This window comes from Watersipora subatra, chromosome 2 (genome assembly GCF_963576615.1).
Source record: "Watersipora subatra chromosome 2, tzWatSuba1.1, whole genome shotgun sequence".
Taxonomy (NCBI): domain Eukaryota; kingdom Metazoa; phylum Bryozoa; class Gymnolaemata; order Cheilostomatida; family Watersiporidae; genus Watersipora; species Watersipora subatra.
Window position 1 is genome coordinate 29,179,774 of NC_088709.1, and position 24,772 is coordinate 29,204,545.

Below are 24,772 nucleotides of genomic sequence, written 5' to 3' on the forward strand. Positions count from 1 at the left end.
TTATGTGTACTATCATCGCTATTTCGAATGTTCGCAAGTTAGCAATGCTTATTGGTAGTTGAGCTGTAGCATTGTTTTTTATCAAACATTTTTGAATATTACGCAAAATTTAAATTTAGAATCTTCTAAATTTACCTGGTTAAAATATAAAAAAGACCAATTTTTTAGATATTCGCTACATGTATATACACTTGCATGAAGTGTGGTATCTATCAACTGTGATAAAAAGCAGAACAGCACAGGGCAATCCAAATTTGGGCCTCGCATAAATTGAAATGAGAAAAGCTGTTTGCACGCAAAAAGATTTGAATTTTTGAAACTTTTATGTCACACATATTTCAGGCTAAAGCTTCAGCTAGCCAGGATTGCAGTCATACAGTTACAACAGTTATCACAGTTGAAAAATAACAAGACAAAAATAAGCTGACAATGACCTGATACTGTAGTGGTATCTATCACTCCAACCAGTGCATATTTACTTGTTTATCTCCAATCTTGCCTGTAACTGTCATTCTGAACAAATACTATAGCCAGTATTTACATTGTTTTTTATAAGGGGTTGCTTTGTATGGGTCTCGATCTCATGACAATAGATTTAGTAGATCAACTACTAGCTGCGCCACTCAACCCAATGCCGAAGTCGAGGAATGATCTATAGTGTCGCAAGAGTGATGTTCTGTGATGTTCCGCGATGTTCCATGATGTTCTGTGATGTTTTGTGACGTGATGTGAGAAAAGAGTTATAACAGCAGACTCACTATAGCTTATTTAATGCACAAAAGCAGGTCCTCTCTAAGCCATGCCAGACTCAATTGGCAGTCATAGAACTTTCGTTTTCTGTGTGAATGTGCCACGATCTATCTGATTAGAAACTCATGAATCCATCTCTACATGCCTCAAAGACTGTCGTGAAATCATTGTTGAAAAGGAAAGAAATCCTAAGCAATGCTAAGCTCACTGAAAATGCTTCTATAAGAATTAAAATGGAATGCTTGAATAATATTTTTATCATTGTTGAATTTGCTTCAAAATTATTCAGTAAACACTTACTAGCCTACTGTGACAGTAAAACTATGCTCAACTTGTACTCTATTGTGTTGTTAGTAATCTGGGCAACAACATCTAATGGAACGAGATATCACGACGTAGAGTTATATGATGTTAGCGGTGAATTTGCCTTACCGATAAAAACAGATGCCCAGTTAACAACATTCAAAGAGAAACTGAAGTCGTTTGCTGGGACTTTACAGCTGAATGTTCGTGGTAAGACTATTAAACCTATCAATCTCAGCTTACAGAGGAAGCACTCTATAATAAAGAGAATAAAAGTTATATCCAAAGTTACTCACCTACCAAGAAATCATTCAGGTTTCGCGAACATTTTTCGCTACAGACAGGACTGGTGTTATTTGGTCGGAGAAGTCGAGAGCTGTCCCAAGTCACTCGCAATCCTCAAATTGTGTGATGACTTATTGCTAACGGTATATTCTAGCAAGTGTATTTTCACCGTATCATCTCTATCAAACTTGGCTTCCTTGACAAACACTCATAAGTATCATGATTCTTCTAAAAGTTTGACCACACATGAAGGTGAAATATATAGAAGGAATGCAAAACCGCACTCCATTGCATTTTCATATAGTACTCGATACATTGAACTACACATAACTTTGGAAGCTCGGGCTAGACGAAGCATGAATAGGCACCAAGATGGCTGGAGAGGGTTTCTTAGAGACACGATTCGACAGGCCAATGCATATTACAAGCAGATAAATGTGTTCATTTCCTTGGTCGGTGTAGAGATATGGAACAGTAGCTATACTCCTATGAATATAACTTTTTACTATCCTCCAAATTCTACTAATGCCGACCTGCGGAGGACATTGTTCACGTATTGCAAATATCATAAAGATATCATTTCATTACATACACCAAATGACGCGAGTGTGATTTTTGCTAACTATGCTAAAAATTCTCGTAAACTTAGTAAAGGAAAGGCGTCAGGTTTTTCAACTATTTGCTCTGTAGGTTCTCGCTGCGCTTTTATCAATCATGTAGCAAATAATCCAAACTCCACCGGATTTATATTAGTGCATGAACTCGGACATCTTCTGGGTCTCCAGCACCTTGTCCCAAATACCAGCTGCAGTTGTAAAGTGGATGTAGCGGATCAACATTGCATTATGGGAATATCAGGTAAGTTGACTTGACATGGTAGTAAGCAAAACATATTGCATTCTAGTTTGAATTTTTGTCAGAGAACTTCATGTAAGGGAATCATTTTATATGAAAATTTGCTTGCAAGCTTTAACAGTTTAATTGTTGGATAGTATTCCTATTCTATTTTTGTAGTGCCCTGTTGATTATACCAAAAAAATCTCTAACACTTTGAAGTCTAATATTGCTTATACAAGCACGTCTCCTCACACTAGATCGTATTAATGACTTTCAATTGACTGTGAAACCACTTAGGAAAGGAAAAATTCGTTTAAACTGAATATCATTTTAAAACTCTGAGCTTGTAAAACTCGGTAAAAAAAACAGAAATCAAGTATAATAAATTCTTTTTTTACACTCTTTTGAAAATGTGATGTTTTAGAGGTATTTAAAGAAAGATAATAGTTGATGTACACCGAGATTGGTAGAGTATGTGTATTTATATAAAGTTAGAAGTGCCCTTGGTATTTAGGTGATATACTCCAAAAAATAAAACATTGTAATGAACCTGAAACCTTAAAATTATCCTGAAAACGTGTACTGCTAAAGGAGACCAAAATTTCGCGGTCATGCTGAATATGAAAATATGGAAAAGCAGAGTGAATCTAGAAATAGGAGTTTACTCAGCTGTAGGATCAGGTTCAAAAAATGGCCCAAATTATCCCAGGCCCAGCCTTTACAGCACTAAGAAATGAAACCAGCGATTTGATAGAACTTTAGTGACACAGGATTTGATATTATTCAAATAATAAGTTAATATGAGTCAAACAGGATTTGATATTACTCAAATAATAAGTCAATATGAGTCAAACAGAATCTGATATTACTCAAATAATAAGTCAATATGAGTCAAACAGGATCTGATATTACTCAAATAATAAGTCAATATGAGTCAAACAGGATATGATATTACTCAAATAATAAGTCAATATGAGTCAAACAGAATCTGATATTACTCAAATAATAAGTCAATATGAGTCAAACAGGATCTGATATTACTCAAATAATAAGTCAATATGAGTCAAACAGGATCTGATATTACTCAAATAATAAGTCAATATGAGTCAAACAGGATTTAATAAAACTTTCTGACACTCCTGGAAGTTCAGGATGAGTTTCTGAACTCATTCTATTCTGAGAAGCATGCAACAACAAATCTACAAAATCAATAATTTTTAAACAATGCAAGCATTAACTTTTTCTTTTTTGGCTAGTTTAAAAATGAATTTTCATAAAACTTTAGTAGAATTTATCAAAATTATTAGTGTTTTTCATCTTTTACGATTGTTTTTGATGTTTGTGGTAATCTGACTACCAGAATGCTTTGAGATTAAAATTGACAAAATTTGATCACAGTTAAAACAGTCAAAAGCATAATATGTGCAAAATGAAGTCACTAGTTACTATCATTGCTATAGTTGCTATCATTGCTATAGTTGGTATCATTGCTATAGTTGGTATCATTGCTATAGTTGGTATCATTGCTATAGTTGGTATCGGCTATTGCATTCAAGTTGCAGTCTTTTGTGTTTCTATTCTGCCGGTCTCTTTGCAGCTATAGATGTCATAAACGCACTTCTACTTGATCTGATCTGATTTGATTTTATATTTATTACTTTTAACCAGAATAAAAAAATTGTCCCCTTTAATCTTGAAACATCCTGGCCATCAGACAACTTTAAACATCAAAAATCATCGCAATTGATAAAAAAATACTAATACTTTCTCATAAAATCTACTAAAATTTTGGGTCAGTTCATGTTTAATGTATTAAAACATAACCTCTCCTTATTCTGTGAAATGCCACTTTGTGTGAACATTTATGATACAGACTTTACATTAAGAAACTTACTAAGAATGTAACTTTTCAAAGAGCACAGCCGAGTTTCCATGCAGGTGATGAACAAACATAGAATAGGAAGATTTGTTACAAATACCCTTATCCAACATTATTGGGTTGAACGAAATTGGGGTATTTGTATAAATTATCAGAGATAGAGATAGAGACTAATGGAACATGAGTAAAGATTGATTTGTACACATTGTTATTAAACTCAAAGACTAATGGAAGATGAGTAATTATTGATTTGTATACATTGTGATCAAGTGCAGAGACTAATGGAACATGAGTAAAGATTGATTTGTACACATTGTTATCAAACTCAGAGACTAATGGAAGATGAGTAATTATTGATTTGTATACATTGTTATCAAGCGCAGAGACTAATGGAACATGAGTAAAGGATGATTTGTACACATTGTTATCAAGCGCAGAGACTAATGAAACATGAGTAAAGATTGATTTGTACACATTGTTATAAAACTCAGAGACTAATGAAACATGAGTAAAGATTGATTTGTACACATTGTTATCAAACTCAAAGACTAATGGAAGATGAGTAATTATTGATTTGTATACATTGTGATCAAGTGCAGAGACTAATGAAACATGAGTAAAGATTGATTTGTACACATTGTTATCAAACTCAGAGACTAATGGAAGATGAGTAATTATTGATTTGTATACATTGTTATCAAGCGCAGAGACTAATGAAACATGAGTAAAGATTGATTTGTACACATTGTTATCAAACTCAGAGACTAATGGAAGATGAGTAATTATTGATTTGTATACATTGTGATCAAGTGCAGAGACTAATGGAACATGAGTAATGATTGATTTGTACACTTTGTGATCAAGCGTTGATAGCTTTTATTGCATAACTATCTTAGATAATATTTGAAACAATCTAGCAAAACCTGAAACCCTCTTATTAGAAAGACAGGCAATTGCCAGTGTACAAAAATTCTGAGGGCGTACCTTTGGCAGCAATAACTGGTAATTAGTTTTTAGGAATTTTATCAGCAGAATGTTTCAATTTACTCATGTTGAAAATAACTTTTTAATGTGCTTGAATTAAAAATAATTTTTTTATCAAATGAGTTTTTAATTTAGTTTAATCTAAATGAAGCTTAATTATTTTAAATAAAAATAATTTTTTAATAAAATTAGGTTAAAAATTTTAATTTTATAATTAATAATTACTTTTCAAAGAACATATTTCAAGTGTTTGTAAGATATTGATTTACTCGTTTTACGAGGCAACTGCAAACTGTTACCTTATGTATTTATGATGAAAAATTCTTTATATTAATCCGTAAATCCTTGTGAAATAGTTAAACAAATTCCATAAATGTCAAGATGGGGAAAATTTCAAATAAGTTACGACTCAAAAAGGTAATTATTGTGTAGTCCATTTAATTTGTGGGCTGTACCATAATTGCAGTATTATTGGTTTGCATCCACAACTTTTTTCCGTTTTATGATCAGTCTCACTTGTTTTACAGACTGTGACTGCAGTAATTTTACAACAAGTAGATAGGGAGTGCACATTTTGACTTTCATTTACGATTTGCTTTTATTCAAACAGCAAAGTCTATTCTGCAAAGTAAAGTTAATAACAAATATTTTGTACATCTACAATAAGGCAAAACAATAAAATATTTTTACTAGAAAAAGTGGTTCTACCTGTTCGTAGAACTACTTTTTGTAGTCTATCTGTATCCAGGGGTCAAGGTTAGGATAAAAGGTAACTTTCGATGATACTCCAACTCGTGTCATTCAGATTGGTAAACAGATGCTGTAACACCTGCACCAATCGATCGCCTGTAAGTGTTTATGATCAATTGCATAGCTATTCTGTCCTCTGTTTTGTCGACACATTTGACGATCTAGTTCAACGAACTAAAATGTCGTGAAAGTTATGTATAAAAGATATAATGCTATATGCACATTGTTTTTTCTTCCGGATGTGCGGCGAGATAAACTAACATTCAAATCAATTTTTCAAACTCGCCCAACTAGACACTTTACGCTATATAGAATTTTTTACGTAGTACGAAGCAAAAGCTTCACATAAATATTTTACGTTATCTGGAATTTATGTTATAGGAGGTATACGTTATAAATAGAGCCAAGATAACTGAGCCAGATAAATTAAACATAAATAGTGTTAGTGAACAAGTAGATCTTAAACAAGTTTTAAAAAACTTTTGTCTACATGCAACAAAAAGACATTTTTTTTATTTCTACGTGAGAGTTACTGATACAGGCCACAATTTAATGCAGCAGTCAAATATTGACTTGTTTTGAAATACTTTGTGTTTACTGATATGATATCAGTTTGCAATGAACAAGCTCTGTAATTTTTCGTACAGTAAGGATAATGCTTTGGAATATCAGTCAATATGTGTTTAAGGTGCAGCTCAAGTCAACAATTGGCATTCACACGATTTCTTGGCTTATTGTTTAGCTCACAATTTTATGATAGAAGAATTCTGATGCAGATACAAGGTTCTGATTTCTTAAACTTCCAAGCTGTGTTCATTCAGCAATATTTTGAACTCAGCCAAAATGTACATTTCAACCTATTGCGGAAATATTTTGTAGGCTGCTCGAAAGTATTGTCAAAGTTAGTTCATACTCGTGGCTGTTGTTGTGATGTTATAAAATTACTAAAACTATTATCCCAAATACAGACAACAGTCGACCAAAGCGGTTTATCGCAGCTAAAGTTTCGGTAGATGCCAAGTCAATGACTAGGTGCTAACAGTTAAATTAACCAATTAGCCAGAAGACTAGCTATGCTGCTAATATCGCATTAAGAAACCAGTTACATAGATTATGCAACATGTTTTACATACAAATAAGGATTTTACATGCAAATTATGATTTTATATACAAATAATGATTTTACATGCAAATAATGATTTTACATACAAATAATGATTTTATATAAAAATAATGATTTTACATACAAATAATGATTTTGCATACAAATAATAATAACTACTACTATTGGCTTCGAAGTACTTTTTTCAACAATGTTTTTTATCAAATTAAAAAGGTTTTTTGCTAACTTGCTATCAAAAAATGTTTTTAAATTTGCTATGATCTATCTCCAATATAAAACTAGAATCGCACAGCGCTAGCGATTTTGAATTTGGTTTCAAATAATTTCCAATGCTTTCGCATATTTGAAATTTCACAGCTGCCAAATTTTGAAAACTTGTATAGCAAGACAAGTTGCTAGGCTTTAGCTTTTATATGGCTATAAAACCAAAAACCTAATTTTACTGTTTGAAAAATTTTAAAATTGTACAGCTAGTTTTATTTGTTAGCCGTAATCAAGTGTTTCATTTGTGTGGAAGTAAAACTGCAAGCTACAAAAAATGCTATGCAATGAAAAATTGTCTTTTGAGCTTCTTAGCTCATATAAAATATACCATCTTGAGTTTAGTTGCTGGATAATCTGCTATGTCTAGACCTGAAAGTCTAAATTTGAGTTTAAATGGGTTTGATTGGAGATCTGCACTGCTTTCTCATTTTACTGTGCAGACTTCATCCTCAATTAGTTCACATTTTGTGGTTACCACTTTTATCATCTTTGCCTTGTTGTTTGTTTTTCTGAATCATGAAGTTGTATCAAATCATGAAGTTGTATCAAATCATGAAGTTGTATCAAATCATGAAGTTGCATCAAATCATGAAGTTGTATCAAATCATGAAGTTGTATCAAACCATGAAGTTGTATCAAATCATGAAGTTGTATCAAATCATGAAGTTGTACCAAATCATGAAGTTGTATCAAATCATGAAGTTGTATCAAATCATAAAGTTGTATCAAATCATGAAGTTGTACCAAATGATGAAGTTGTATCAAATCGTCATGTTGTACTGAATCCGCTGACAAAAATCTTATACCTACAACACTTCATACAGATGTAGAATTTTTTTCTGCAGATTGCTAATCTTCCATTACTTTCTATATTTTGATATCAAACCTGACCTTTCCTTCTCTCAACCGTTTCCATACTGGAACTTCAAGAAGGACTTTTTAAAGCCCTACTCAAATTTGCTAACTGCCTCCATTTCTTACTTGCGAGAACTTCAAACTAGGTCTATTAGTTTTTGATGAGTTTTCAGTTAAGACCAGCTCTTGTTTAAACTAAAATGGCCATCTGAGATGAGCCTCAATATTGCACTAAATATCAGTACATTTAAGATCAAACTGACAAAAATATGCAATGGAGAAGATGGTAAGAACATTTTTGGTTCGTGGCGCTCTGTGTTTTTGAGCTCTTTTGAGAGAACAGTATGATCTAAAATTTTTTCAAGAGTTCTTAAAAGTGAACTTGCAAAATATTATAGTATATTTTATTAGAAATAATTGTTATTTTTTATCATGTGCGATTGCTTATGATGTTTGAGGTGAACTGACTGCCAGGATGTTTTAAGATCAAAAGTTAAAAGTTAAAGCACAGTAAAACATTGAGGCTAGCCTACGCCATACAATGTAGGGAAACATTGAGGCTAGCTTATGCTATAGCATAGCTAGCCTACGCTATACAATGTAGGGGCATCAAGTTGTGCATTTGAGTTCAATCAGCCTCTCTCAGTTTGGTCAAAAGTCAAATTTTTGGTCAATGCCTGAGATGCGAAAATTTCAAATTTTCTGATTCGGTCAAGGTGGACGAGATTAGAAATGTTTGAAAGTTGAGACATTACTATATACCTTCAAGTCACTCAACTAGTAAAGTGGTTGCAAAAATGTTTCAATGCTCAAAAATCCAAGGAGCTTAACACCTTCACAATGTCTAGTTTTCTTATAAATGGCATAAAATACTTTGAAATGACCTGCTGTCAAAACCTGTTTTAACTTTCCCGCCAGGGTATCCTACATCTAATACGTGGAGTGAATGTTCTCAGGCTAGAATTCGTTACGCTTTTGCAAACGAATATTCTGGCCAATGTTTACTGAACGAACCAAGAACTGTTGAAGAGTTTACAGACTGCGGCAACTATCTAGTAGAAGGTGGTGAGTTCAATATATTGACTTGAACGCATTTTTACTTTACCACATCTAAAAGTCAGAAAAGTAACAATGACAATGCATTATAGTATTTATAAGTTATGTGTTGAACTGAATTCTAAAAACACCTTAGGACAACCGTAATTAATGCTTGATGTACAATTTGTTACATTTAATAAAGCAAAGCTTATGCAAAATGACTCTTGACATGTCAACCTGACAACATGTCACCTGTTCTTGTTTCTGCCTTTGTGAAAATGAACTTACACAAAATCTTAGTAGGGTTTATCAATTAGTATCGGTATTTTTTAACATTTACGATTGTTTTTATGTTTACGCTGATCTGACTGCCAGGATGTTTCAAGAATAAAATCAATAAAACTTGATCACGGTTAAAACCCTCAGATTAAGTTAAAGTGTAATTATGACATCTTTAGTGTTATAGAAACCAACGGAATAGAAACGCATAATGCTGCAACTTGAAGCAATAGCCGATATCAACTATAGCAAAGATTCCAAAATGAGGTTACTAGAAGCTATCATTGTTACAGTTGATTTTGGCTATTGCGTTCAAGTTGCACCGTTATGCAACTAGTAATGTCATTTGTTCTGGTATTTTTTTCTGAGAATTAAACTGTGATCAAGGTTTGTCTATTTTAATATTGAAACATCCTGGCAATCAGATCACCTCAAACATCAAAACAACTGCAAATGAAACAAAAATACTAATACTTTTTTATGAGATCTACTTAAAATTTGGGTAAATTTGTTTAAAAAAGTCATACAACAGGTAAAGTGGTTTAAAAGATTTTATAATTTAAATTAACTTTTTGAAAAACTGAAATGCTTAAAACAAACACAACATCGTTTATTCACTTACGACTGTTTGAGGTAACCCTGTGACATTGCTTGTCTGCTTGTCTTCTGGCATTTGCCATAATCCCTTCAAATCTTCGTAACTTTTGCTAGATTCCCAAAAAGGATAAAACTTTGACTACTACATTCATTTGTGTTGCATTATGTATCTACTTCGGTGCTTCAATACAACCTTAGTAGAAAGTTATCTTAGTTATGTAACAAGTATAGACAACTACCTTTTTTAAGGAAGTCCTCATTTATTCCTTACTCCTGCGATGTTCATGTAATTTTTCTATTTTACATGACTTTAATTAAATGTTTTAATTTTTATTGATATTATATCTGAGTTTCTAATACTTTATGTATGCATTTACTATTTAACTTCAAATGCCGTAATATTACAGTGTATATATTAATAATATTATATTATTATATACACAGTTGGTTTGGACTAGATAAATAGATAAATCTCAGACTATACAAAATTGTCTTACAGAAGCTACATGTATATATAGTGTTAAGAGACTAACCTACCAAAACAATTATCAAACATTTGCCCTTAGCAATGTTTTTGAGACTAGTACCGGTTCAATAAATGGTACTCAATAACATTTAAGGTAAACTATTTCCCTTAAATAACATTTAAGGGAACCATTACAGGGTGTAGTGTTCCGTGAGTGATCATCAGGTGTGTTGATAAAACAGTAAAAACACAGAAAATAATTTTCAACAAAAAATTGCTCTAAAATGTTGTAAGGCAGTTGATTAATGCAGATTCATTGCTAAAGATTCATATCGCTAGACTATGGTATAGTAAAACCACTTAACTAAGTACTGTGTATTGTCGCCTTTGACATCCATGAGTTTGGCTGAAGTTGCTTACCAACTAGTTGACATTATGGGTGGCATATGCTGGTGAAAAGCCGCACACTCGGGTGGCATGTCCTGTTTGCATTCTTATTAATAGTTCTAGTCATCTTGTCACGACCACCATGTCCAGTTGAAACGTATCTATGTTTGATGGTATCTAACGTGACATCCATGTGAGTGGAGTAAACAATGTTTTGAGAAGCGCTCTTGTGCATATGAATCAATTTCTCACTATCACCCCACTGAAAGATTTCGCATCTACTCGGAACATAGTACTGACAGTTAGTCTTACTTGCAGATGCTTCTTTCAGTTTTTCTAGCAATGAAAAGTAGTCTTCCTTTTTCACAAGAACAGATTTTAACAGCACCTTTCATACTCAACAGCTTCTTACAGAGCATAGAATCCATTGTGTCTGTCATCATTGGCTCACCAGCAGGGAATGAGTCTCGAGTACTAATACTAACACATATTTATGGCGTACCTGAAGGCTTGCATGTTTTTAATTGCATCATCAAGTAGCAAGTTAAACAATATAAGAATGCATATATGTGACGGTTGATGCTCTACTTGATGTAAATAATTTGCCTTACTTTGTATCAATGTTTCAGGCAATCTGTCAAACGGTTTTTTAGTCAACTTGTAAAATGACTGAAAATTTCAATCATTTTGGAAAATAACTGAATGCATTAGGCAATAGAAGGCTGCTTAATTGTTTGTGATTGACTCACTATGTAAATGTATAATTAGTGGAGCAATAAATTTATTTCTCAAAACATTGATAAACACATGCGAATATCCGTTGAAACACTTATCGCATGGTAACAACTTCAAATCTGCACAATTGAAACATACTGGTACACAAGCTATGGCACAATTGAACAGAAGTAGTACATAAAATTTGGTACATTAGAAACATAAATGTAGCAATTTTCGCTTTGTTAATTGCTAGGATGCGATTGATGGACTTGAATTGAAATCATTGCTGAGTTGATAAATTAATAGTATGTATTTATGTGTAATTTGCTAACAACACCATGAAATCGTTGCTGCTCCAGTAATCGCATGATATATGATGACATATGATGATATAGTATATATGTAAAGCAGTCTAGGTATAAAATTGAGTAGAAACATAAAATGTAATGTTAAATTGTCTGTGGACAAAAGTATACCGGCAGCCCAAACATAACTAGCAACTGGTAAGAGAAACTGAAAAACCCCCCTTGGTAGACCCCCACTTGGAGCTACTACGGTCAACCATTTACTGGTGGCAGCAGTGACATGACCCGCAAGCAGGCTGGTGAAATAATTTCATAACATATGCAGTTCTCCAACTGGGTGTGTTAACCACTAGATTAGGTAAGATGGGCAAACAAGACTAGCTAGCCGAGAATGTTACAATAAAGGTACACAAACTTGTTACACTGGAAACATAGATGTACACAAATTTGACACAATGAAAACATAGTGTATGGTGGTGGACGCCGGGCCATGACATTATAATTTGTGTAGATATTTTTATATGTTATATCTTGCATGCTGTGTTGTTCTTTTTATTATATTGTTATTATCTTGTTCATATATTATATCGTTATTTATCGCTGTATTATAACGATGCCAACGGATTAACGATTCTGTTTATTACTAATGTTATACAGTTTTTGCTCGATTCCGTTAGCCGAAACGGGTGATATTATTATATATAAAGGAGCACGCTCACTTAGTAGAGCAAAGCAAATGGCCATACGCTCCTCGGCTAGGAGATTTTCCTTCTCTAATAAAAATTGAACGAAACCACACGCAATTTATTTCTTTATGAAATAATCTAGATCGTGCCATGTCAAGGCCGGCAAATTTCTCTACGTTTTGATTATTACCTGCCATCACAACTCAGCTTTCTTAAAACGTAATCATAAACCAAGCTATTAGTTATTATAGCCAAAGGTATTACATCTTCTAATCACCAAGATTTACTTGCTGATTGCTATATACATGTAAGTTGGGAGTCACACTATGACAAAGAAACTTTCACTCAAATATTTTTTGCATTGCAACGAATCTTTCTCACGGTTTTTGAACAAAGTTTGTAAAAGGTTTTCAAGCACAGCATATACAAGCTAACTTTGTGATATGATCGCAATGGCTCACAAGTTTTAACATTAGTGCTGTCTCTTTAAGATGAGGAATGTGACTGTGGACCTCGAAATCGCTGTGAAAACAAGTGTTGCAATCCTAGAACTTGTAGGCTAACTCGATATTCCACTTGTGCATCAGGTAAGTAACTTCATACAAATTCATTTCTGTACCGGTGCAAGCACGTTAAAGTACATTTTTAAAGCCTGGAAAAAGTAAGGAACTGCTAGAAATTTTACAAAAAGTTGGATAACATGGATAAAGCTAATCTAAAGAAATCATTAGAGCTCTCTAAACTTGAATGATACACTTTATTAAAGGTTTTAAGTTTGTCATATGCACATCAGGCACTTTAAGTTAATAAAATGATACTCTTAGTACCCTTGTGCAAAATAACAAAACTTATTTTGAAAGTTTTCTTTAAAGTCTCATGACACGATTTGACATGACACAGTTTCATTTGTGTAGAAAATGGTTAGTTTTAGCTGTAGTTGTTGTTCATTATATTCTGGGTCAAAAACAAATTTTATATCTTTTTTGTGAAAAAAGGCTCAAAAACTAAACAAAATCATTTTTTTGAATTGCTTAATTTTTTGCGGCAAATCAAATCTTGATTTTATAAATGAAACTAAATGAATGTCCGCCGTTGCACAAGTAGTAAAAACAGCTTATAAACAGAGGAAGGTAATATAGTTGCCATTGGCTAAGTTTTACCCATAGATGTAATAAACCTTTATTATATTTATAGTTTTACCCAATAGCTTGAGTAGCTTAAGCTAGTAACTTAAGCTAGCTAATTTAACTATAATAAGAGCCATGAAGCCAGCTTGTGATTGTTACATCATCATCTCTCAAGCAATCATGATCTTCAAGCTTACTAATAGTAATCAACAGTATTTTTGCCAGTGCTTCAAGCAGGCGTATTAGTTTGTAGTAATAAGTTTATACACAATTATTTCATTGTATAGCAATATAGCTGCTATGTGTAGTGGTTAACTCGCCTGTCTGCAAAATAGGTGGTTTAGAGTTCAAATCTAGTGTGGAGCGATTTTGTTTGTGCATAATTTATCGCTACAATTGAACATAAGAATGACAGACACTCACACTTATATTTATAAACTAGCTGTACTACCCAGCCTTGCCCAGGTAATTAAAAAGTCTTTAACTTTGCATCTTACATATAACATAAAAATTGATTTGCATCTTACATATAACAACATTTTCATTTTAACTTTCAACCTACATGTCAGGAGAAAAGGGTTTTGTGTGGTTAAAATAAATTGAGAGAAAATAAAAACAACCGTAAATGTTTTCAAACTTTGTCAAACAACTGTAACTTTCAAACTTCATATCAAACAAAAATTTTTTGTGCAGATCAAATAAATTGAAAAAAAAAACAACTATGAACGGGTTTAAATGTGAAATAATTAGCAAGTGATGGCTAAATTAAGTCTGTTTAGATATTATTACAATAAAAAATGATTCTGTAATGATACAATTAATGCCAGTGAGATAACAAAACGAAAATTATGAATATGCTGAATTAATAATAACAATTCTTGCATAGAAGTGTGTGTTTGTGTATAAAAAGGGTTACTGTTCTACCAGAAGCTACCCATCAAAACTTTGAATACGATAATACTGGTACCTCTCGATACTGGTACAAATTTAAAAATGAGATATTGTGCTGTCTTTGTCTAACCGAGCGGAGACAGAATGTCGAGGCTTTTCCTACAGAGATAATATAATTTTCTGCGTGAAAAGAATTGGCCTTGACCGTGATATAGCAATTGAACCTTACGAAAAACCAAAAATAGAAGCTCAAGAAAACACAAAAAACATCGTTTTATAGAGTTGAGAGAGTTTATAGTTTCATACGAGTGCATACGCTACCCGGTATATGATTATTTTTTGATCAATACGCCTTGCATAGCTCAGTGGTAGAGCGTGTGGATGTAAAACTTGTGGTTGCAATCTCTGTGAGTTAAAATCCATCAGATTCGGAATTTTAATTCCAAGATTTTAATAGCAATAGCTGGACATACAAACTTTGAGAAATATATATATACATGTATATATATATTATAGTCATTTGGTTTTTCTCGTATTGTCTGTACTTTTTTGCATGACGTTTACCTTACTCAAACACCTTATAGTTGACTCTAGTCACTAAACCATTGTGCACAAACAAAACCTAGCGGTTTTGTTTGTGCGTAATTTATCGCTATAACTAGACATAAGAATGACAGACACTCACATTTATATTTATAAATGTAGTTATTTGGTTTTCGTATTATCTGAACTTTTTTGCAGGATGTCTACATTACTCACACCTTAAAGTTTACTCCAGTCACAAAACCTTTGCACTAAATATCCTTCAGCTCTATGTTGCTAAAGACTGACACAAGTAATGCGACTTTCCACATTACCAAATCTTAAAAATCTTTTGGGCAACTTGCTCTTTTTAAAGCAAAAAACTTTACAGATGATGAAAACTGGTTTTAGCCTCTTATCAATGTCTATTTAAAATTAGCTCAAATCTAGGAACGAACCACTTTCATCTACTAATAAGAAGTGTAACATCTAGTGCTCATTTCTTTGTGAGTAAATTAATTTCCCTCCATTTGTGAGATTATAACTGGTAGTATTAACTACTAGTATGCTTGGAAGTTTCGTGCATCGTTAGCAGTTGTCATAAGTGATTAGTATATGAAAAATTATTTTGCAGAGCCATAAGGTGCCTGAGTGGTGTAGTACTAGCGCGCTTGTTTTTGAATCTCATGCCCTAGGTTCAATTCCTATCAAAAGTATTAGTTTTTATATAAACCTGCTAGCATGGCTTTAGACAGAAGGACAGACAGACAGATGAACAGACGGACACTGATCTTATTATAGTAAAAATTTTATAACAGGTGAAGTAGCTGGTGATTGGAAAATGACAAATGTTGTGCCAATTTACAAGGGTAAGAGTGGTAAATCTGTGCAAATATATTACTGTCCAGGACCTTTGACTATCTTTTGATCTATTTTTTCAAAGGTAGATTTTGAAGCACATTTTTGCACATGGTATTTACAAGCACCTTGACAGAGAGCGACTGCTTAAAGACTGTCAGTATGGATTTAGGGCTCAAAGGGGTAATGAGTCGTAGCTGCTGTCTATGGTCCCAGAGTATATGAATAATTTTGAAAATAATATTTAAACTAATGTGGTTGTATTAGACTTTGCCAAAGCCGTTGATCTAATCTCCCTTAAAAAACTGGTCTATAAGTTACCTCATTGGTGTCTGTCCGCATCTGGTGGAGTTGATGTCTAATTGGCTCAGGGGTCATCATACTTTGTAAGTGGTAATAGGGTAACATCAAGAGTACCCCGGAATTCAGGACTGGGACTGTTTTTGCTTCTTTTTTTACATGAATGACATGCCAGATGTAGTGCAAATCCTAAAGCTAAAGCTGTTTAATAATAACTCATTGTTAATTTATTCTGTTGTTAGCCTCGAGGACACTGTTGCTATGCAACAAGACCTAAACAGTGTAGTGAAATAGGCTGATGGGTTGCAAATGTGTTTCAACACGAGTAAATGTGAGGCTGTCAATTGTTAGATCAAACTGCCAGAAACAAAATTATAACTACTATATGCAAGGTCAGCACCTATTAACAACTCTTTTTTTTAAATATCTTGGTGTTGCAATCGCAAATAAACTGTCGTTTAATGAACATATAGATAATATAGTAAAGAAAGCTAAGAAAACTTTGCATATAATTATGCTAATGAGATCATTGGGAAGGTCTAAGCCTTTGATCAGAAGGATTGCTTTTTTACCCTTTTTCCCAGCTTTGGAATACTCCTCTACTGTGTGGTCTTTTTACCTCATTGAAAATATCAAAAAATAGAAAGTATAAATAAAAAGGCATTCCGCTGTATGCAAAATCTCTCAAAATACTCAGAGATTACTGACATCCTGTCCCAGCGATGCTGGCCTTTCTACAAGATTGAGGGAGAACTGCTGATGTCTACTTTTTAATGAAAATAAATAGTGGGAAGATAAAAATTGTGGAGAGATTATTAATTACAATATTAAGAACATCTTATAATACATGATTTGGTGCCACAAAAGAACATGAAACAATAGATGGTAAAATAACTCTTTCTTTTATCGAATCCCAAAAAACGTTTGGTAATCTAGATGCAAGTGATCTCTTTTTATGTATTTTCTTTTGTAAAGGTCTTGCAAAATCTTTTTGCACATCACTATAATGCATCATAGGTGTGCTTATTCGATGTAGATATAGAAACCAGAAATACTTTCAGTGTATTAGGATTACATTCATAACAATGGCCATGGTTTTTTAAGAACAAAACCTAAATGATAGCTTGTTACAATAAATAATGTTGAACTAAGTTTCCAATTAATGGTATCTACCTTCTAGGTTGTAAAAAGCTAGATTTATCTGGGACGAAAATTTTGGTCTTGTGATTTAGAAATAAAAACTCTAATAACATCAACTCTGCATTACTATTTACTGAAATTAACGTCATACTCCCAGGAGCCATAGAGCAAATATTTACTGATTCTGGGATGAATAAGTAAATATTCCTTTACAGACTTTCTTGAATGTTTGAGTTCTTGAATTGAAACACAAATTGCTGAGACTGCTATATATAAGTATTCTTCATATTAACACATGAATGTTTTAGTTTTCAAAATAATAGGTTGACATATTTTTCATATTACTTGCATTTAGAACCACAGTTGAAATAAATTATGGGTTTACTACTAGCTAACTAGCTAGACAATTTTTATACATTATACCATTTGATCATACGACTTTAAATTAATTTGGAGTTCAAAAATTACTTCATCATGAACTGGATTCGCCTTTAAAGGTTGACTTGCAACAAAAATCACATTACAGTTATTTGATATCAAAAAATTCACCATGTCCTACTCTGTTGTGTTGTAGGTGCCAAATATGTAGAAAAGTGATTACAAGCTCGTAAAAGCTCAAAAAGGAACAGTTAATCGCAGCCACATGAGACCGCCGTAGTTTGGATTGTCTTTCCAAAACGGCTCATATGTGACGTAGCTGTGGGAGATGGTTTCTGTTTACGTTTTCATGCAACCTTGTCTCATATGGCTGCGATTAACTGTTCGTTTTTGAGCTTTTAAGAACTTGTAATCACTTTTCCACATATTTGGCACTTACAAAACAACAGAGTAAGACATGGTGAATCTTTTGATACCAAATAACTGTAACATGAATTTTGTTGCAAGTCAACCTTTAAGATTATTAGTAGCATTGACTGTAGGTAGACTCTGAAGGATCATTAAAGGCGATGAATACCCTAAGCTAATAATTACCTTAATAAGGCGAGTTATCGTCAGCTGCATATGAGCTGAATAGGCTTTAATTTTGATAGAGTTTACATTGCGAGACATTGTACAGACGCGAGTTTTATTGTAGCCTTCAAACATTAAATATTGGCAAAGATTGTGAACCATGTTTTAAATCAAAGAGATGCTTTCATATGCGTTGTTAATGAGACTTGCAAAACTTGGTTCTGACGTTTTATTATATAAACTAATCACTGCAAAATGATATCTATGGAATTTGAGTTAGAATGCCATATGCATCCGTAATAATTTAAAAATTGGTACTTCGCATCAGGCTAACTGGACGCTTTAATCTGAACTGAGGTTTACATTCATCACGCTAATTCTGTCTCATTTTTGCAGCCTTACCTTTTCGGTTTCTACACAGATACCAATTTTGACACAATCGATGCTAACACTATCAATTGCGACACTCTTGAGATGTTTTATATACGTATGTGACTTGAGTTGTATATGTGTATGTGACTTGAGTTTTATATGTGTATGTGACTTGAGTTTTATATGTGTATATGACTTAAGTTTTATATACGTATGTGACTTGAGTTTTATATGTGTATATGACTTGAGTTTTATATACGTATGCGACTTGAGTTTTATATGCGTATATGTCTTGAGTTGTATATGTGTATGTGACTTGAGTTTTATATGTGTATATGACTTGAGTTTTATATACGTATGCGACTTGAGTTTTATATGCGTATATGTCTTGAGTTGTATATGTGTATGTGACTTGAGTTGTATATGTGTATGTGACTTGAATTTTATATGTGTATGTGACTTGAGTTTTATATGTGTATGTGACTTGAGTTTTATATGTGTATGTGACTTGAGTTTTATATGTGTATATGACTTGAGTTTTATATACTTATGCGACTTGAGTTTTATATGTGTATATGACTTGAGTTTTATATGTGTATGTGACTTGAGTTGTATATGTGTATGTGACTTGAGTTTTATATGTGTATGTGACTTGAGTTTTATATGTGTACTAGCTGCATTACCTGACTACAGGAACAGATTCACGTGCAGCGCAAGGTTTATTGAGAGTTGTCTTTCATACTCTAAAACAACTCTAAATATGCAGTCTACTGAAATTGTTGTCCTGATCAGAGTATGCATACACATATACATGTCAATATTGGGGAGAACAATAGAAATCTGCAATGTGTTTTACAGCTAGATGCGCGTAAAATCTAGTAAATATTCTATATTCGTGTGTCTAGATTCATGCATCCGTTCATACCTGTGTATATTTGCAGTTGACGATGGCACACTTCTGCCTTTGAGCCCCCGCCTTGACTGACCAGTCTTTACCCGCCGAGCAGTTGACAATTGCGCTCTTGCACTCGCCTTGCAATCACTTCGCCTCGCAATTAATCGCTTCGCACTCAATTGCCTCACACTCAATTGCCTCGCAATCAATCGCCTCGCACTCAATCGCCTCGCACTCGCCTCGCAATCAATCACCTTGCACTCACAACCAATCGTCTCGCAACCAATCGCCTCGCACTTGCAATCAATCACTTCGCAATCAATCGCCTAGCACTCAATCGCTTTGCAATCAATCGCCTCGCACTCGCCAACTCATTCATCCGGAAAGCCGCGCCTGGAGACTCTCGCTGTACTCGGGGCGAAAAAAGTCTCCCACGCATCCCCGTGTGACACCATGGCCCCAAGCCTAGCTGTGCTACCCAGTGTTGCCTGGGTAGTAAAAAAAATCTTTGCACAGAAAATTGATTTGTATTAAACATATACCAACATTTGCCATTCTAACTTTCAAACTACATATCATGAAAGAAGTGTTTTGTGTAGTTGAAATAAATTAGGAAAAAAATAAAACAACTGTAAATGTTTTCAAACCAATGTAAATTTAAAATTTCATAACTTTCAGCACCTATATATTTTGATAACATATAGTGGAACCTCAGTTCTCGAACATAATCAATTTTAGAAGGTAGTTCGAAAACCGAGTTGTTTCGAGATCCGAAACAATTTTTCTCATTAAAATAAAATAATGTAAATTTTAATCCGCTCCAAGGCAAAAAAACAACTTCGGTAAAGCATTTTTCAACATTTTACACCATAAGCTGTCCTTGCTAAGCTTGTACTTGTAGTTGCTATTTTACACCATAAGCTGTACTTGTACCCAGGTAATAAAAAAGTATTTGGTCAGAAAATATATTTGTATTTAACATATATAACAACATTTGCCATTCTAACATTCAAACTACATATTATGAGAAAAGCGTTTTGTGTAGTTGAAATAATTTGAGAGAAAATAAAAACAGCTGTAAAGTATATCAAACTTTGTCATACAACTGTAACTTTCAAACTTCATATCATGAAAAAAAGGTTTTCGGCCAGTTTAATAAATTGATAAAAATAAAACAATTGTAAAAGGAATTAGATGTAAATTTCAAATAATTAATAAGTAATAGCTAAATTAAGTCAGTTTTGTAACAACTACAATAAAAGATGATATGGTAATGATACAATTAATACAAACTGAGAAAAATAAAATAAAATTCATGAATAAATTTTAATTCATTTCGTTAGCAATTCTTGCATAAAAGTGTGTGGGTATAAAAAGGTTAGTGTTCCACCAGAAACTATCCATCAATTCTTTGAATACGACGATACTAAAAATTATGACAGAATATCATAGTATTCTGTAGTTGAAATTTTATTAAAACAATGTCTGCCAAAAAGGGTTGAATAAAAGAATAATATTAATAATAAAGATTGGAAACTAATCAAGTAATAATAACAGTGATAGGAAAATGAATAATGTTTAAAGTTCAAACATGATTCTCAATTTAGGTATAAAAGATTGCAAGTTGAAATAATAACAACAATGAAAAAGCTTTAAAAACTTATATTATAAACTTCAAAAGTTATAAGAAGTTTATAAATGTAATAAGAATTTAAATTTAAATATCTACATGTATATATATATTTCTCGAAGTATGTAAATGTATGTGAATATAAGAGAGTGGGGAATAACTGATACTTCCAATCTTACACGATAAATCTTAGAGTAATTTTGCAAATGTTTGTTGTAAAATGTGAAATTAATTACAAAAAACTAATTGGTTAGGTTTAAAAAGAAAGGTGTGTAAGCTAATACACTTAGCTGTACAACCCAGCGTTGACCAGGTAATAAAAAAAAACTGTGAGCAGAAAATTGATTTGTATTTAACATATAACAACATTTGCCATTTTACCTAAAACAACTGTAAAGGTTTTCAAACTTACTTTGTCAAACAACTTTTAACCTTCATATCATGAGAAAAATGTTTCGTGCAGGTCAAATAAATTAAAAAATAAAATGACTATAAAAGGGTTTAGATGTAACAGTGAAATAATTAGCAAGTAATAGCTAAGTTGAGTCTGTTTTGCTACGATTACAATATGAGATGATTCGGTAATGATACAGTTAATATGAACTGAGAAAACAAAATAAAATTTGTGAATATGTTGAACTAATAATAGCAATTCTTGCATAGAAATGTGTGTATAAAAAAGTTACTGTTCCACCAACAGCTATTCATCAAAACTCTGAATACGACGATACTGGTACGACGATATGTAATGTAAAAATAAAATATTGTAGTGTCTTTGTCTGATCGAAGGTGAAAGAATCTACATGCTATTCCTACTCGAGATAATGCAATTGTCCGCGTGAAAAGTAGTGGCCTTAACAGTAATTTAGCAATTGAACCTTAAGAAAAGCCAGAAATAGAGGTTCACAAAAACGACATCGTATTTCTTAGAGTTAATAAAATTTAATCGCCAAATTCTAATATCGAGAGAGTCTATTGTCGATATCGTTTTGCCGAAAACAAATTAGCTCTAATACGTCAAGGACAAAAGCATCACGTGTCATGAAGCTAAAAGAAAGCCATAGAGTTGAAATTATTACGTCATTTTTGTGTGAACACAAATCTCTGCTTGAAACATTTTTACAAAATGATTAGGCTTTTTTTTAGCTTGTTATACAATACCCTGGGACAACTAATGACTGGGATGAAATTATCTTATTAAGTTTTAAAGAAGGAAATCACGAATGAACTTTGCTTGTTTTCACTTTAGGTGTATGCTGCAATCTTGAAACATGCCAACTACATGGCAGATGCACTCTCTGTCGTGAAAGACGACATAGTCAGTGTGATATCGAGGAGTATTGTTCAGGAGAAAGTCCAATTTGTCCTGAGGACATCTACAGATATGATGGTACTTCCTGCTACAATGAAGACGAAGCTTATTGTTACAATGGTTTTTGTCGCTCACATTTATCCCAGTGTAAAGTACTGTGGAAGGGCAATGTGACGAATGCACCGAAATACTGCTATGATCGCAATGAGAGAGCTCAAGGTAGAGTTATAAAAATTTTTGAGCTAGACTATGATGGTTGTATGTCGTTTTTAAACGTTTATCTACAATATTTTTTGCTTGTGGTGACTGATTAGTTGTTTTATCACCAGTTCCATTCAACAACGGGCAATTAAGTTTTTTTTAAAATAGAATTTTCAGTGTTTTAAAGTTATGATGTTGATAATTATCGAAGAATTTTAAATGTTTCTTAGGTTGGATTGTAACTAGTGTTAACTCTTTTGCCAAGAAAAAACTTTATAACGGCTCGCCTTAGTATTTATACAAAAACATCGATCCGGAATCACAGAGTAAACAAGTCCACCCAAAATTTCACTTCAGTAAATTTAGGATACTGGGTTATCATTTTGCTAAAAAAATGAACCAGTTATTTTGGCCCCAGGCCTTTTTGATAACCATATCTTTATATTAGAAACTGAGAGGCTGCATTTTGGTCAAACTGCAAAAAAAGAAAGCGTTTTTCTTTTGCACGACGATGTAAATAAAATAAAAATGTATTAACCATGACAATGCTTGTAAAATACATTTACCTCTGTGCAGAACTTTCTGCTGATACCCCAAAAGATTTAGGTTGAAGCTTTATAACAGGAGCTCTAGAATTTACAGCAAAAATTCTGACTATACAGAAGCAAAGATTTGTCAGCATAAATTCATTCCGTCAGAATGAGCAAAAAGTTTCGTGGTGAGAGAATTACGCTATGAAAAACAATGTATATATGCTTATTGGTGCAAGTATCTTTTAGAACACGTTAAAAAACATTGCTATTAACCTGTAAGGGAACCTACTTCCCAACTTGTCTTGGGCAGAAGTCTAGGCGCTTTACTTATTGTTACTAACTCTAAGAGAGTTTGCATTGATAACTAGTTGTAGCAATCCTGTGATAAATATGTTTTTACACAAATATATCATAATCATAGTACAACTGTAAGTCAGAAGCATTGGTACACTCAACTCAGTAGTCCATGTGTGTGCTCCTTTTATATCTTTGGTTCTGTGATAGGCTCCGCCCTTTTCAAGCTCAGCTGCTTGTGTGTACATAATAACCGCGCCGGCTTTATCCACGCCGGATTTATCCTCGCCAGCTTTATTCGTGACAGCAATGCTTTGGTCTATAGCTGAGCCGGCGTTAAGGTACATCCACATGCACCAATTTTTTTGTTGGTTCTGACCGAAATCAAGAAATGAACAAAAAACACAGAATTATTCAGCTGAAATTCACAGAATTGTCAGCTGTGCATGCACACTGAAATCATTGATGAAATGCTTTTGATTGGCTCAACAAACTATTAGCGAGCACGATTTTATCAGCTTTTGCAATTTATATAGTCTAGAGCACATAACGTGACACGCAAAAAAAATGCTAATGCATATCGCCATAGTAAATACCATGCAATTTGATTGCTCTAAAGATGGCAACACTTTCTACAACAGAACTTTTGCTGCTAAACAAATTGTTATTATTAAAAAAGAAACGATTTGTAGCCATGGTGACCAAGCGATAAAAAACCAACAATAGCCCAATTTAAGCAGTTGCATCGTATGTAGTACTATGTTAAATTGCATGGGTACTTTTATTGTGTCTCGCAACACGAGTCTTAGTCAATACTAATTGCAAAAGCTGGTAAAATCGCGCTTGTTAATAATTTGTTTAGCCAATTAAAAGCATTTCGTTGACGATTTCGATGTGCATGCACAGCTTTGATAATTCTGTGAATTTCGACCGAATAATTCTGTGTTTTCGTTGATTTCGTGACTTCAGTCAGAACCAATGAAAAGATCGGCGCATTTGGCCGCACCATTAGCCTTGATAGCTTAGCACCTTTAGCCGGGATAGTTGCACTTAGCTGGCTGGATAAGGTTTTTCTCGTTTGTCTGTCCGTGCATGCAACCAGTTAGTGATAGCCCAGCTACTGACTAATTGTTCGTAAGTTTGGTCAGCTCATTTGGCTGGCTTTTACCACAAACCCTATAGGTGCCATTTTGGCAATTCTGCACAAACGCTGACAAGACCTGTGCGTCATTTTCTGCAGT

The 24,772-nt window shown here is 33.3% G+C and overlaps 2 protein-coding genes across 4 annotated transcripts in view; one reads left to right on the top strand and one right to left on the bottom strand.

Moving 5' to 3' along the window:
* LOC137387277 (probable phosphatase phospho2) overlaps nt 1-24,772 on the bottom strand; it is a 393,003-nt gene that overhangs the window by 220,256 nt on the left and 147,975 nt on the right. The gene's annotated exons all lie outside the window — the stretch shown is intronic.
* On the top strand, nt 1,695-23,860 carry LOC137388112 (disintegrin and metalloproteinase domain-containing protein 12-like). The gene is made up of 3 exons (XM_068074624.1): nt 1,695-2,196; nt 22,441-22,722; nt 23,742-23,860. The coding sequence occupies exons 1-3, from the start codon at nt 1,695-1,697 to the stop codon at nt 23,858-23,860; spliced, it is 903 nt and encodes a 300-aa protein (XP_067930725.1).